At 39.4% G+C, this 16,533-nt stretch overlaps 1 protein-coding gene across 1 annotated transcript in view; it reads right to left on the bottom strand.

The window, feature by feature from the left end:
* The window catches only part of bcl11ab (BCL11 transcription factor A b), a 28,793-nt gene that overhangs the window by 10,890 nt on the left and 1,370 nt on the right, over positions 1–16,533 (bottom strand). Inside the window, exon 2 of the mRNA XM_079841063.1 lies at positions 15,049–15,384. Within this exon, the coding sequence (XP_079697189.1) occupies positions 15,049–15,384 (336 nt within the window). The remainder of the gene's footprint in view (positions 1–15,048; positions 15,385–16,533) is intronic.

Here is a 16,533-nt window from a genome sequence, read left to right on the forward strand (position 1 = left end):
TTAATTAGATACATATGTTCTGATCTGCATCCCGGTATGGGAGCAGATGGGAGAGTTCTGCAAAATGCCACTGCTTTTTGAGCATCAATGAGGAGACTGGTAAAAAATAGCCAGTAAATTCTGAAACAAATGCCTTGTCCGAACCAGTTATACTACAACAAGTAGTTTAACTGTTTTTTTGTTTTTTTTTAAAGGAGAACTGCAGAGCAAAATGAAACAATAACAGCTTCAATTTGGTCATGGCTTGTTATGACCAACCTGAGCTCATGAGAAAACTTAACTATTTTATGAGGTGGCGATTCTGTATAAATTCGTACAATGTGATTTGTACAGAAATTCGAACAAAAGTATTTAAGAAGAAAAAAGCAAGCATGGAGGTCCACCCTAATTATGAGGTGTAAGAAGATCGTACGGAAATATACAAATGAGATTGTACGAATTCATACGAATTAGCCACCAATTTGCCAGAACGTTAAATAGTTACAAACTGAAATGAGAGTGTGTTGGTTGTGACAACTTTATATGTGTTTGTCGCCTGGTTGAGACAAGGTGTGTCCAAACTGAATACTGACATTTCTGAAATAACAAGTGAAAATACATGGTTCTTGTGAACCAAAGTCTTACAAAAGAATCAAAATGCGTTGTGGATGAGCAAAACTGCTTGTAAGAAAGATCTACAACATTGTTGGTTGGTGTTGTCATGAAAGATTGAGGCAGATGGCAGAAGAATCGTATCTGTCGCGGCTATCACATTTCAATCTCAACGACAAAATATTAATTAAGCTAGCAACAGATAAATCACCTTTTTTAACAACCTACAGCTCAGGAATTTCGAGCGGAGTTGGAATGTTACCTGTGCGCTCTTGCCAGAAACCTGTCTGGAGCCCTGTAGATCACAGCTCTTATACAGTACATACTTTCGAGAGACTGTAGCAGGTCAGAGGTCTCAGAAAGGGGGCTGTTTTCACCAGGTATTCTAGCTGATGTAAACGGATGTCAACAACATTTTTCTAACCTCATGAAGTACAGGGTGAACCAGTTGTCTGCTTTTTACCATTTAAGAGTGGGGGTGTTTCGTCTGTGTGTGTGGTCACGTACAACTCTTTCAACGGCCGTGAATGAGCTCTGAAGACGTTAAATCAAAGGCACAAAAGCTTCCTTATTCACCACAGAGCAGGAGGCACAGATTTCTGTTTTGAGACACTTGTGTGGTTAACTAAAGTAGTGTGACTGAGTGAAAAGTGGAAGAGAGTGATAGAAACAACAAGCAAAAGAAGGGGTACTGAAGGAGAGCTTTGGCCTTCTGGTGACAGCAGGATTTATACTCAGGCAGCTGTAGGACAGCACACCATCTCTAGCTACGCACTAGAAGAGTCCTTAAATCCAGACATTCCAGAGAGGCGCAGGCAAGACCGTGCACATACAGGTCAAGGGTCACAACTCAGTGAGTGATGGAGCCAAGCGGAAGAGTATTTGACAGAGCGGCCCAACAGACGTTCATCAGCTTGTTGGCTAGCAAGTATTTTAAGGGAAAATCACATACAGACATATTGCACGCAAAGAACCCACGCATTTGTTGTGTTTAGACCATGCGTGTTCATGCATTTGCAAGAACCTGATTCCACCAAGTGCAACATGTTTCTGGATCAACATCTTTGTTGATGCTGGAACAACATTCCAATCAACCAATCAGATTTGAGGGACAAGTTTAGAGTTTATGTCAAGTTTAGGTTTACAATCAGAGTCAGGTGCTTCTACATCAGTGTTATTCACCTATCAGTTCCCTCGGATTTCAGGGATAACTTATGGTTAGGCTTAGATTTAGGGGTAGGGATATGGTTAGGATGAAATTTTCCGACAGGAATGTTGTTTTCAGGATCAACAAAATATGTTGACCCAGGAACGCGTCTAACTCTGCAAAATCAGTGCATGCCATGCATATCCTAGGAGTCGAACCCATGATCTTGGTGTTGCTAGCACCATGCTCTACTGTTTGAGTTATGTGACTAGCAATAGCAAGGAGCAAATCATTATTCACAGATGTAATTTGTCCAAACTTCCTGTTTGAATAGGAAATGCCAACACATGTACTTGTAAAGCCATTTCATGGGCTGTTATTCTGAGGTATGTTAAGCCACAATTTAGACTTCTAATATGGAATTTATAGCTTAATTTACCTTAGATACAGTAGATCGTGGTATTACCATGGTTGTGGGCATGTACCATGGTATTCTTTGAAGTCCCTTAAAGCAGTGGTTCTCAAGATTTTTGATAGGAAAGCCCCCCGTTGTCCAACACAATATTTGAAGGCTCCCTTATATAAGCTATAATCTATCTATCTAAAATTTTTGCTTTTAAAACTATACTGAATTAAAACCTAAACTATTTCAAACTTACAATATTCAAACTTAAAGCTGTTAAAACTACTTCAAACTTTCTGGTTAGGCTTTCTCAAGCCAACATCAAAGTATGTCTACAAACTTTTTAATCTAGTTATATTATAATGTTATAATAAGTTTCAACAAGTGTTTTTTAGAATTTTAATTTAGAAGATTCGAGTTTGATTCTTTTCATATATTCCTGTTAATTTTGAGTTTGAATAACTCCTTTAGAAGTTGGCTGGGACCCCTGGTTGAGAACTACTTCCTTAAGAGTACCATATCAGCACCATGTTACATGAATATGGTTCTCATTTATCAAAACACTATGGCATAACAATCTGATACTATTAGAATACTATGGTACTAACATAGTTTTGTTAGATTATGCCACAACTGACAAAGTCAAATAGACTCAACAGCTTAGCTGCCGAAACAAGGTCCTCCAATTTTTTAATTAAACTACTAGAATTTTCTTTGCAACCCATCTTTTCCATATGTGTACTCACATGAAGTCTTCTGCCTCTTAATGCATGACAGGAAAATCCTGAAGAGGCTCAACACCACAACGAGGGCATCTGTCCTCTCAGTGTGATGGGCCTCTGGGTTTATATGTGTCTTTGTGCATGTGACAGTGTCTCTGTGTGTGTCTGTCTGCGATAGTTCACTCTGACAGGCTTGGAGGCCAGGGGTTCACGGAGCAGGGCAGGGGACAGAGGAGATGATCCATTCTCATCCAGACGATAATGACATGACAGGAGCAATGGGCGCATGAGGGATCCGAGTTGAGATTTGGACAGATTTGGGGTTTTTAAATGCACCAGCCCTTCTGAATAGCTCTTAAAACACTGAACGGTTCTTTGCCAGACGATAGTCACAAGAGTTACAAGAGACTACATGTAGGCACACAAACATCACATGCCAAAGAAAGTGCACCAATCTATGCATGTCAACACATTTATACCTATTTAGACAGCTTTTCCCCAATGATAAAAGCATGTAACACTGTCAGTCTGTTTTTCACGCGCATGCATTGTTTCAACCTTCTCATCAAACCCTCTTTCTTGCCGTAAACTTCAGTAGACACGCTTTCACATGCAAACTGAACACGCCACTTAAACTGTCATGGGCCTTTATGTTCAGTCAGTAAGACACTGAATGGAAGCTTTGTGACTGTTTCATGCCTGCATTCTACAAGTGCTCAATTTGTTACAGCCGCAGTGTCACCACGGTGTGTTGCTCAAATGCAAGAGAGGCAAACAAACTACAGAAAGAGGGACGAGAAGACAGTGGAAAGAAAGGGACTGTAAGACAAAGGATCGTATGAGAGGTATAATGAAAGAAAGGGAGAGAAGAGCAAACAGTCAAAAGAATGAGAGACTGGTGTGAGAAGAGTAGGAGAGGCTGATACAGAAAGAAATACATCGATGGACAGATAAGTGCTAAAGCAAATTAACCTCTTTAATTGGACCGGCGCTCTCTCTCAGCTCAAAGATTGTTTCGGGCCGCTGACAGCTGACGAGGTGAGACGCTTCAGGCCCATGATGGGACATCTGCTCCCTGGCTAGTCAGATAGCTCTTCTGGACACTGTATTTCATGTTTGTCAGAGCTAACCAATGAAAGGAAGGGATGTCAAAGACAAATCAGAAAGAAAGGCATTAAACCATGGACTAAACATAATTAGAGACTTATAAAACACAGAATGAGATGTTTTAATGAATGTTCATGCTGCTATTTTTTTTTATATAGTGAAAGTTACAATTAGTGGGCAGCCGATATATATTTTTTTTGATGGCCGAAGCTGATATATGGAGCAGAGTGGTATCATGCTTTTTAATTTAAAGATAGTAAATAACACAAGCATAACAATTGTTGCAATTCAATTCAGATTTATTTGACAACATTTACTAAAATAATTAGAAATGGATCATTTGGAAATTAATTTATTTGAATTTTTTTTACTGTAAAATAAACTGTAAAGTATACTTTAGATATCAAGTTCATGATTCAATAATGTTATGGCATTTTACATTATTATGGCATTTTCAAAAATACTCCCGCGCTGTCAAAATAAAAGTCCCACTTACATTTAATGGCCAAACCGAAAAATGTATCTGCCGATGAAAAAATATAAATATCTGCCTATATATATATATATATATTTAGATATATTTTGGTTGACCACTAGTTATAGTCCATACAATTAATACGCTATTTTCCAAGTCTTCTGATGTAAATTAACCTTTCCTTCTGCCATAACTCTGAAATCACATTTGACCTGAAAATATGCAGAGTAATTATTCTGTATTTATGATGCTTGCTTTTTGCATTTGGTCACTATATAGAGAAAGAGTGTGAACTCTCAGTGTGAACATTCTTCCTAACATCTAACTTAATGTTTAATGAAGAAAGAAAGTCATTTGGCTTTGGAACACCATGACAGTGAGAAAATGATATTTATTTTTGATTTTAAGTTAACTGTTCCTTTAACATAAGGTATGAGGCCATGGCATCACAGCTGAATGCCAAGATTGTATGTGTGTGCCTTGAAGAGGAAAACTCAAGGACACAGTTAGATTTTTGTCTCAATGATTTCAGAAAAGTAATTCCATAGTTTCTGTCAGGGAGCAGTGAAAGGTCAAACTATTTCCCCACTGTAGTGGCTGTTTCCTGAGCTCTTTAGAATTGAGGAAGAAGTCAATGGACAAGGAGAACACATTTGACTGACCTCCATCTTGATATGGATGGCCTTGGTTAGTTTAACCCAGACTTTCGCAAAAATATATTACATCTGATAGAAACAGAGATGTGGAAGAACTAAGACTATTCATGGATGGCTGTAAAAAGAGAACATTGTGAATGTATAGCCAGCGTCTCTCCACATTCAGAGGGGATATTGATAGGCCGTCCTACAGCTCAAGTATTCACTTACCAAACAAAGCTACAGCGCACCATCTGGAAGTTGTGGCCCACTTTGAGGAGTCATAGATGCGGTATGGCACATATATACACACACATAATGAAATAGAGAACGTGTAAAAAGAGACATTAACAGAAAGGTCGAGAAAACAGATATATTGAGAAAACAGGCTCACATACCCTAGCACATTTACACACACACACACACACATAGACATACCCATCAGAACCAAACACAAAGACACAAATTCACACTGAGAAACCGTGACACTCGGAGACCCCTGCTGTGTGTGAGAGCCCCCTCAAAAATCTGCATAAATACATATGCAAATGTGCGGGTCAACTGATAGACAAGTGAAGAGCGTGCAAAGGAACATATTTATCCATCTCGATGCGAAACAGATATTTTTACAAATGTGTGGTTTTCACACTGCAAACGAGCTTGTCCGTGTTGCACTTATCATGTTTCGCCTCCGCACACAACTTGTTTCCTGACACCCATCATATTCCATTCACAATGTATATATCTCGACTATCCTGCTTTTCATTGTCTTGCACTCTCAAGAGAGGTTCATTCAGGTAATCTGTCCTGTGTGTACGCATGTGTTTTTGTGAATCGTCTTCAACACAGGCACGCAAGTGAAGACAAGGCCAGCCAACCGGTTTGAACCAGTCCAAAAGTCAGCACCTCGTTTTGCCTTCGGCCCAGGAAAAAAACAAAAACAAGCCTAGTGGCATTTGATATACAGGCGGCAGGTATGAGGGCTGCATATGTGTGTGCGCATGACGTCTTGTCAGATTTAAAAGACCTGGAGCTCAGCCAAGTTGATCTAGAAATGGACAGCCACCATCAGGGTGAGGACAGCCCTTCCCCCTCCAGCAGTTCTCGACTTGACCCTCTGTTAACCTAAAGAACACATGCTCAGCTAGCACTGCTCTCCCTCAGCCACTTTCTTTTCCTTTATCTCATTCATACTCACTCGTTTAGTAAATTGTATTCATAGAGCACATTTAAACACAGCAAAGCTGACCAAAGTGCTGAACAGAGTATTGAAAAGTTAAATAGAAAAACAGAATGAAACAAAATAGAAGACAGACAATAAAACAATACTAAAATTAGATTAAAACGTCTGGGAGAAGAGATACGTTTTCAGCCTTTTTTCCAGTCCAGTGACAATTGATTCCATAAACGTGAGGCAGTGAGTAAAAAATCTCTATCACCCTTAGTTTTTAAAAGGGATCTTAAAAATCTGCTTGATGAATGTGGACTAAGAAGATCATTGAGATAAGAAGGAGCTTGATCATTATAAGAGCTTTAAAAACAATAATTTTAAACTGGATCCTAAAATGGACTGGGAGCCGATGCTGAAACAGGGGTGACATGGTCATATTTCTTTGCCAATATTTCTGAGAGGAATAGTTAATCTAAAAATACAAACAAACCCTGCATGACTTTATTTCTTTCATGGAACATACAAGGAGATATTTATTGCAGACTGTTCAAGCTGTAATGGTTGTGAGGGCAACATTTTTAGCAAATAACTTAAATTTTGGTCTGTTCCTTGAACAAAGTTGTCATATTGATAATTCATATGGACAATTATTTTTTAATGCTTTTATTGTGCTTTTTTTTTGTTTTGGTCACCATTCACTTTCAAAGTATAGAAGAGAGGAGCATGTACATTCATCAAAATTTCTATATTTGTATTTCATGGAAGAAAATCAGGCAGACAGGTTTGATTGGACAGCTGAGTAACACACAGAAAGTTATCATATAGATAATTCCTATTTTATGATGCCTTTTTTGTTGTCATCATCCACTTTCAATGTCTGAAAGAGTAGCATTGACATTCATAAAAACTTCAATATTTTTGTTTAATGGAAGAAAATCAGTTTAACGTGTTTGGAAGGACATGCAGGTGAGTAAATTACAGATTCCAAAAAAATGTTGGTGTACTCTTTTTCAACTGAATTTATCTTTCTGTCTGTCTGGTTTCCTGAGTTGTTTTGGTCACTTTTTTGAGGAGGTTTCTCTTCGTTCCTGTCTCCTTCCCTCAAAAGCTCTTCAGCTAGTGAGACATAGATCATTCCGGCATCTTCCCCCCTGCTCTATTCAGGATAAACAAAGTGCCTCAAGTTCAGGCCCCACCCCGGGACCCTTAAACAAAGCCATCTATCATGCTGTCTGGCCCGACCTGTTTGGCCACAGCCAGGGCTGCCTCAGCCTCCTAGCCCCCACCCTGAGCACAATCCCCCCATTGTGTCCCCGTCGGCCTCCCTGCCGGCCTCTTCTCACACCCCATGACATAGACACAGGGTTAAGTCAGGCTCCGGAGGAGAGCCAGCACCTGTGATGGGGCAGATAAAGGTAGCGCCAGCTGCAGTGCATCATACATGAAAATGAAACACAGGTGCTGATTTCTAAAATTTACCGTGAGTGCCGAAAAACCCCCTTAAGACTCGTTCACACCAAGCACGTTAACAATAAGTATACAGTTCTAAAATCTCAATATTAAAGAATAGCAAAGTTCACACCACAGCGAACATGACGATAATGGCACGATAAAAACCATTGCCAGCCAATCAGAATCCTTCTGCTGTAACAAGCTCGAGCATTTAAAGTGACAGACACCCATGTGCTTAGAATAAACAGAACGATATTGCCCACTGGTGTGGACGCTAATATTGTTATCTTTATGGTTGTCGTTCTTGGTGCGAACAGGCCTTTACACCGTGGTAACAGTGAAAGAATGAACTTAATAAAGTAAGTGATATAAATATTCCTGAAATACTTCACGCAAATATTTGCATGTAGCCTACTTTAATGTGTCTTTACTTTACTGTGACTTCCGGTACTCAAGGGGGCGATACAGTTCACTTCAAATGTCTGTGGCATTAAATCAGACATGTTTTTCTTCAGTTATCTAGCTACGAACATGTTAACCTTAAATATTTAACCTTAAACAAAACAGAAGTTGACGCAAAAGAATTGGAAATTGCACTCTTGACATATTTCGCAATGCAACATAAAATAGTTAAGAGCGTTTACGTTCAAATTCCAATTCAAATATTGTAGTTGTGCATTCAACTCAAATTCATTTATCATGGTTGAACTTTGTGTTGTTGTGAACTTGGAATCATGACCAAATGAACCAAATGATGAAAGATTAATCATAGCACACATTGAATTACACATCGACAAGCTACCTCAATCTCCTTTCGGTTGCTAGTGTTTTAGAAACACTAAATAATCCATTATGAGGCATCATGTAGCACTAATCCAACTACATTCTGTTTGGAGCGATCAATCATTTATGACTTTGGCTCATGACTGCTACATGGGAATCCACAGATGTTTGTTTACATTTTATGCAATGCTCATTGTTATATGAAAATGCTATTTTAAACAGTGAGACTTGGAATAAAAGACTCCAAAAACCTTTTAATGGTGCGCAGCTCTGTTCTGATCTGTTTATTTCTCTAGCGACTCAGTCCCGTCTTCGCCTGACGCATATCAACTGAATGAACTCATAATGGGCTAATCAAATATGCAAAATAATTGGCAATTACCTAGAGGGACTAATGGTCATTAGAATTTACAACAAGGTAATGAACTAAAGTCTGCATGTACCATGCATATTCATAAAGCAATCAAGGCTTTGAAGATTAAAGAAGTGCTTCAAATTCAAATGAGCCACAGAATATTATCAGTGAGATTCAGAGAGAGAGAGAGAGAGAGAGAGAGAGAGAGAGAGAGAGAGAGAGAGAGAGAGAGAGAGAGAGAGAATGCTTCCCAAGATAAAAGACTAAACATTTTGTTACATTCCACTTCAGTGCTTCTATTGCAGTAAAAGAGCAAAATTAAATACTCAAGAATTGAACGAATTAATCAGCCTCTTACAGAACTTCTTGTATTGTGCTTTACAAAGCTTATGTCTTTACATATTATTAAATGATTATTTGCCCTCCTATTCATTGTCTATAGCCGTTTCCAAAGTCCAACGTTCAAAGACAGAAGAGCAGAGTCTTAAGTATCTTTACAGATGTGCATTAACGTTCATATTTGTTTCATTTCACAGTGTGGCAAAACTACAGATGTCGTTCAACTCCAGTGCAACCAACTGACCCAAAAGAAATTGAGTTTGCATGCAAAAGCGTGAATAAAGAAGTAAAAATAAAATGTAGATGGAGAAAGACACCGAGACAGGGAGAGAGATTTTCAGGGAACCATGACCCTAGACACAGACAGTGAGGGGCCTCCTGGGTCTTTATCTCATTCTATAGAACACAGATAAGACACACCAGCTGCAGACCACACACACACACACATGCATAGACATATATTGAGTCCATCATATTATACCCATGTTTGATGCTTTTTGCAAAAAATAAAGCTTGTACAGTACAAACCCTGTACTGTATATTTTATATTACCAATAATATTTCAACACAGAGCTGCAGGCAGTTTTGTATTCTCCAGGCAATCACTAAATAGAGGTGTCTACAACTCAGCTGGCTGGCCGCACTCATACACAAACATATCCGTACACAAGCAAGTACACACACACACACACACACACACACACACACACACACACACACACACACACACACACACACACACACACACACACACACACACACACACACACACACACACACACACAGGTGAGTCAAAATATCATATGATCCTGACAGATCTGATGATTACATAGCTTCATGCTGAAAGGGGTGTCACAACACAGTCGGTACATATCATGGAGATGTGTATGTGTGTCCACAATAAATGTGTCTTCATGCGCACTGCAAGCTCTGCTATGCAAACCAAATTTTTATCAGTGCACTGTATAATTTTATGAATATAGGCAAAGTATTTTATGCGCTTGAACTGTCTCCATTCCAATGATGTTCATTGTTTTAAGCATCTTTTAGCTTTTTTTGCAGTTCACTTAAATCTCTTTTGGTCTACAGCCAATTTTGACCGAATCATTATTTATTTTTTTTTTTTTTTTAACTTCATTGGAATAGTACAAAACTTGGTAAAGGTTTTAGCACTTGCTATGTGAACACACACACACACACACACACACACACACCCACACACACACACACACAATAATGGACATGATTTGATAAAGTTAAATGGTCCTAACAAGTCAGCAGTCAGAAATGACCTCATTGGAAATTAATGGGAAACAAAAAGATATCAACCTCAAATTTGGAACACAGCTTGTTTCGATCTACGGTTTTGATTTTCTTGCAGTTTTAGAGTAAAACATGTTTTGGAAAACATATATACAAATTGAAAATAGTATTTTTGTGCATTTTTTATAACAATAAACTTTTATAACTTTTTTTTTAAGGTCACTTGTAAACTTTTTTTTTCACTTCAGCAATAATCTGCCAAGTGTCCTCTTTAGAAAGACCAAAGTCTGTGCTCCAAAGCATTTAATATTTATGACAGTTTTTAAGCTGGAAATTTCATCTTCAGGTCTATGCTCAAAAAGTGAACAAATGGATTATAACTTCTGCGTAAATATAATTTAGTACCAAATAATCCCCTAAAAAAATACAAAATATTAAATAACAAAACATTATCAAACTAAAATATAAGTACATTTAATTGACATTTAAAAAAACGTGTAACTCTATCATGTATTGTGACATGGAATTTTTAAAAGTACTAATATTCCATGTAGTCTCTCAATTAATGAGGTCATAAACCTGCATGCAAAATAATAATAATGATGCTAAATAGTATGCATGTTTAACTGCAGGACACTGCTGTTAGTGCTTGAAATGCCATGTCAGCTACAAATATATAAACTTCACCACAATACACGTTCCCGTCTGCTCTGTGCCAATGTCCTGCCATATGCCCACTGAAAGGGAACCCTTGGCAGCGTTTGCCAAGTCAAACGCTCTGTCATGTTGCGTCTGGACAGACTCAGCAAACCACACACAAACACATACACACACACACATGCTTTTACAGATCAGCCACCCTTTCTACGACATTAATATAAGAAACATCACCTCTCCTCTGTGTAGCATCAAATTACTCAGGAAAACTTTATCGCTCAAGAGTACACAGATATGAGAAATGAATGTGTACAGTGTACACTCAAAATTTGAGTTCATATTGAAATTTGAGTACAATTTGAGACATTGTTGAGATCTTGTCTGAAGGCAAATGTGAGATTACTAGGGTCTTTTTCTCATATATCCTCGCCATTTATTCCTTTTGCTATCTAGGACAAAAAAAGAATTTTCTTTTGTGAGAAGCCTGTAAAGGTCCTCAGTGATGGTGCACTATTGGGGGATCCCCAAACTTCCTGTCTCCCGTTCCACTTGCTCTGCTCCAGCTAATGATCCATAACTCTACCCAGTAAGAGAATAGTGGATCAGTGCCAACGACATCAAGACACCAAGGCCAAGAACACCAGCAGACACCGGATAACATAACAGAAAGAGTCCATTTCATCACAATTTAGTAGTTACGCGCAGTTAACGCGCAATGTAAATATGATCCGTGCAATAAAATATTGTAGTTAACTCAGCATCAAAGTTCTTCTCCTTGTGTTTACATAATGAAGAGCCGTTTCTAAAGTCTGTGGGACCAGGAGACGCTACAGCGCTTATTAAACAACAATACCAGACGGGATCACCTATATCAGCCTCAGAGAAAATGGCTTCACATGGATGTACTTAAGAAAATAACCCCAGAGAGATAGCAGATAAGGGGGCTGGGGGATGGAGGGAAGTCTGCAGAAAGGGGTTATTGCCTGAACTCATCGTCTGGCCGCTCGGGGGCATTCAGACTTGAATAAAATGGGGGTGTGATGGGGTGTTGTTAAGGGGGGTATTAAAAGCTGCTGTGTCTACATGCATATCTTAAATTATTTATCATGCAAATTTCTCCAAGCGTGAACCTTTAACGGATTCACCATTTACAGCCGATACGGAATTCCATCTGTTGTGACGGACATCTGCTTGCACGACGCGACAGATCACGCATGTGCTTTACATGTAACGGTGAAAGCGTGTGACCTGTCTGGACCGGGCCGGGCAAACACAGAACGTCCTGAGAGATACTACAAGGCGTACTTTTGCTTACTCTTTTTTTGTCCTTGTTACAGTTTTACCGTACAATTAAGTAAGTAACAGTAATATTAATTAACATTTTGTTACTATAGGGTTAGGGTTTAGTTTAGGGTTAGTTGCATGTAACTATGCATAATTTCCTGTTATTACTATAGTAAGTGCTTGTAACAAGTACACTGTAAAATACTTTCTAATGCTATCAAATGTAGAAATGTAGGTGGGTAGATGTAGTAATAAACCCAATCCCTAATCCCGTCAATTATAATATATTCATAATTTAATCAGAAAAGTGTGTCTGGCTCAAGCCGAGCTGATAGCAGCATTCCATTTTAAAGTGGAAGCCCTAAAAATTCATTTGCATTCAATTTTTGCTTACTTTAAAGGGATAGTTCACCCAAATATTCTGTTCTCATTTACACACCCTCATGCCATTCCAAACATCTTTTTGATAAAATCTGAAAGCTTTCTGTCCCTCCATTGACAGCTACGCAAATGACACTTTGCCGCTTCAAAAAGTTCATAAAGAGATCGTAAAACTAATCCATATGAATCGAGCAGTTTAGTCCAAATTTTCTGAAGAGACTCTGAATTTAGGCTTTTATTGACATAAACATTGATCAGCAAACATAAACAGACGTTCAACCGAACCTGCTTGATGTACGAGAACAAACCTCATTGGTTCTTGCGGAAGCTTAAACGTGCTGCGTAACACGAGAATGAACCTCATTGGTTCTTGCGTGCTGCGTAACACGAGAATGAAACTCATTGGTTCTTGCGGACGCTTAAACGCGCTGCGTAACACGAGAATGAACCTCATTGGTTCTTGCGGAAGCTCAAACGTGTTGCATAACACGAGAATGAACCTCATTGGTTCTTGCGGAAGCTCAAACGTGCTGCATAACACGAGAATGAACCTCATTGGTTCTTGCGGAAGCTCAAATGTGCTGCGTAACACGAGAATGAAACTCATTGGTTCTTGCGGAAGTTCAAACGTGCTGCGTAACACGAGAATGAACCTCATTGGTTCTTGCGGAAGCTTAAAAAAAATGCTGCGTAACATGAGAATGAACCTCATTGGTTCTTGCAGAAGCTCAAACGTTCTGTGTAACACGAAAATGAACCTAATTGGTTCTCGCTGAAGCTCAAACGTGCTGCCTAATACGAGAATGAACCTCATTGGTTCTTGCGGAAGCTCAAACGTGCTGCGTAACATGAGAATGAACCTCATTGGTTCTTGCGGAAGCTTAAAAAAAATGCTGCGTAACATGAGAATGAACCTCATTGGTTCTTGCGGAAGCTCAAACGTGCTGCATAACACGAGAATGAAGTGCATTGGTTCTTGCTGAAGCTCAAACGTGCTGCGTAACACGAGAATGAACCTCATTGGTTTTTGCGGAAGCTCAAACGTGCTGCGTAACACGAGAATGAACCTCATTGGTTCTTGCGGAAGCTCAAACGTGCTGCGTAACACGAAAATGAACCTCATTGGTTCTTGCTGAAGCTCAAACGTGCTTCATAACACGAGAACGAACCTCATTGGTTCTTGCAGAAGCTCAAACATGCTGCGTAACATGAGAATTAACCTAATTGGTTCTTGCTGAAGCTCAAGCGTGCTGCGTAACACGAGAACGAACCTCATTGGTTCTCACTGAAGCTCAAACGTGCTGCATAACACGAAAATGAACCTCATTGGTTCTCGCGGAAGCTCAAACGTGCTGCATAACACGAGAACGAACCTCATTGGTTCTCGCGGAAGCTCAAACGTGCTGCATAACACGAGAACGAACCTCATTGGTTCTCGCGGAAGCTCAAACGTGCTGCGTAACACAAGAATGAAGGTCATTGGTATTCGCACGTCAAGTGAACATGCTTGAGTTTCCATTTACCATAACTGTTGTGTGCATTGATTAAAGTTTATATATCAATTAAAGCTTAAATGTAATCTATTCATCATAAAGCAATCGCGTCTCTTCAGAAAATTTTGACTAAACCGCTCATATGGATTCGTTTTACAATCTCTACAAAAGTGGTAGTTGCGTAGCTGTTAATGGAGGGACAGAAAGCTCTCAGATTTCATCAGAAAGATCTTCATTTGTGTTCCGAGGATGAATGAAGAAAAAAAAAATCATTTTTGAGTGAACTATCCATTTAAATGTATAACTGCAACATAATATCAAGATATATGCAGCATGTTTTTCCTCTTTCCGGATACGCTGTGGCTAAAGCAAAGGGAAACGTTCTCTCATAAGTCTGAAAATGACTAGAATCAGTAACAATCTGTGGCAGATCTAGTCTCGGACAGCTGAAAATGATTTTCTTTTCTTTTTTATCAGTATGAATGTACCACTCTCCAGCTATACATTTACTGGAGTAAGATATGACCTTATGAAAACCACACTAAACACAGCAACATCTGCGAAAGCCACATGAGAGAACTGAGAGAATGTCCATTCATACTGACAGCAAGGACACTATTTTCATCCACTACACAGTCAAGTTCCTTTTTTCCTGAAAATAAAAGGCTCAATCATAAACAGAAAGTGGAAGGCTGTAAAAACCACGGTACTCATCAAGGCCTCGATTAGAAGTTTCGACTTTGCAAGCGCTCTCATAGATTCTCTTCAATGGACACATCTGTTACTCTACCTGTTAAATTCTCCTGCTTGGGCCGTAATCCATGCGGTGTGGAGGCTAAATGCTCCTCTCCATGGGGCGAAACTTGAACTGCCACCTCCACAGGGACGCAGGCTCGCCGCAGGCCTGCGGGTGGAGGCGACGGAGACAGGTCTGAACATTTGTCCATGCATAGGCGTCCTTGACACTGCCTGCGTTTGTGCTCGATGAACACCAGGATGTCAGCCAAAGGAAACCTGGAGCGGCACTGACCACAGGTGAGGAGGTCCTGATCCCCTTTAGGGGTGGATGGTTCCGATCTGGGGTGGCTTTCCCCGTCCTCTGGGATATCTGCCGTCACAGGCTCGGCTACGGTAGGAGAGACGCAGAAAGGGAGGTGTGAGAGATGGCAGAATAACTTCCTGTAATATCCATAGCGAAACCTGATAATGAGTTGATAAGTGCTAATTATACAGTATATGTACCGTAAGTGATAATTATATTCATTTCCATATGAATGGAAGAGGTGTTGAAATCTGCAGTAGTGGTGTTAGAGGTGTTATATGTCATATGTAGTTAGATGTCATAAATAAATGCTGATTTAGGCACAATGATATTCAAATTCGGGAACTTTTCACAGTGCTACAATGCAACAGCATATCATTTGCGCCAGGAGACATTAATATCTATCCATTATTGAAATGCTGACACTTCTGTCAGAGGAATACTGACAGTCAATGAAAGGCAGATGCAGAGAAGATGAGAAACCAAAGACGGAGAGAAAAAACAGTGGTTGCCCAGTAATGGTAAAGAGGAGGGGGTTGTTCACTTTAGTTGCATGACCCTGTTCATTATCCTGCCAATCTCACGTCTTAATGAACCCAACACCTCAGAGAATCAAAAAATAGATTCTAATTTGACTGCAAGATGATTGGAACCCATTTAGTTAAAAGTGCTGGAATCCTCTGAACTGAGGTTAGCTATTGAGGGGAGTATGTGGGGTAGTTCCCAAAAGGACAGCCAGAACATATGAAAGAGCAATCAAAACCACATCATGCGTCTGAACTGGGCTGAGGGAGATTGTTGCCATCGGTGGTAGGTTAACCCTAATTCTGTGTCAGGTCATGTGGGACAAAAGGTGGGGGCGACAATATATGAGTTTCAGACGAAGACTTAAAAAACACGCTCCGATATTTTAATCAATCCTCTTTTACGGCTTTTAAGCCCTTAGATCGGATAATGCGTTGGACAAGCAGGTGTAATTCAAACCTCTTGTGAAGCATCAGGAGAGTTTCCAAACAATGCATTTCCATAAGCACTAACCATTCTCCATCCTTTGAGAATATTTCATCTGATTTAATACACATATACATGATAAACGCAATGACTAAAAAGAGATACGGGTCAATAACTATCAAATTACTCAAAAGTTATGAGGATTCAAGGTGCAAGGAAAGTATTTAAGTATCTTTTTATAGCATTCAAAGATATTTTTTAAAGTTTTTTTTAAATGTACCA

This window comes from Gobio gobio (genome assembly GCF_949357685.1).
Source record: "Gobio gobio genome assembly, chromosome: 17".
Taxonomy (NCBI): domain Eukaryota; kingdom Metazoa; phylum Chordata; class Actinopteri; order Cypriniformes; family Gobionidae; genus Gobio; species Gobio gobio.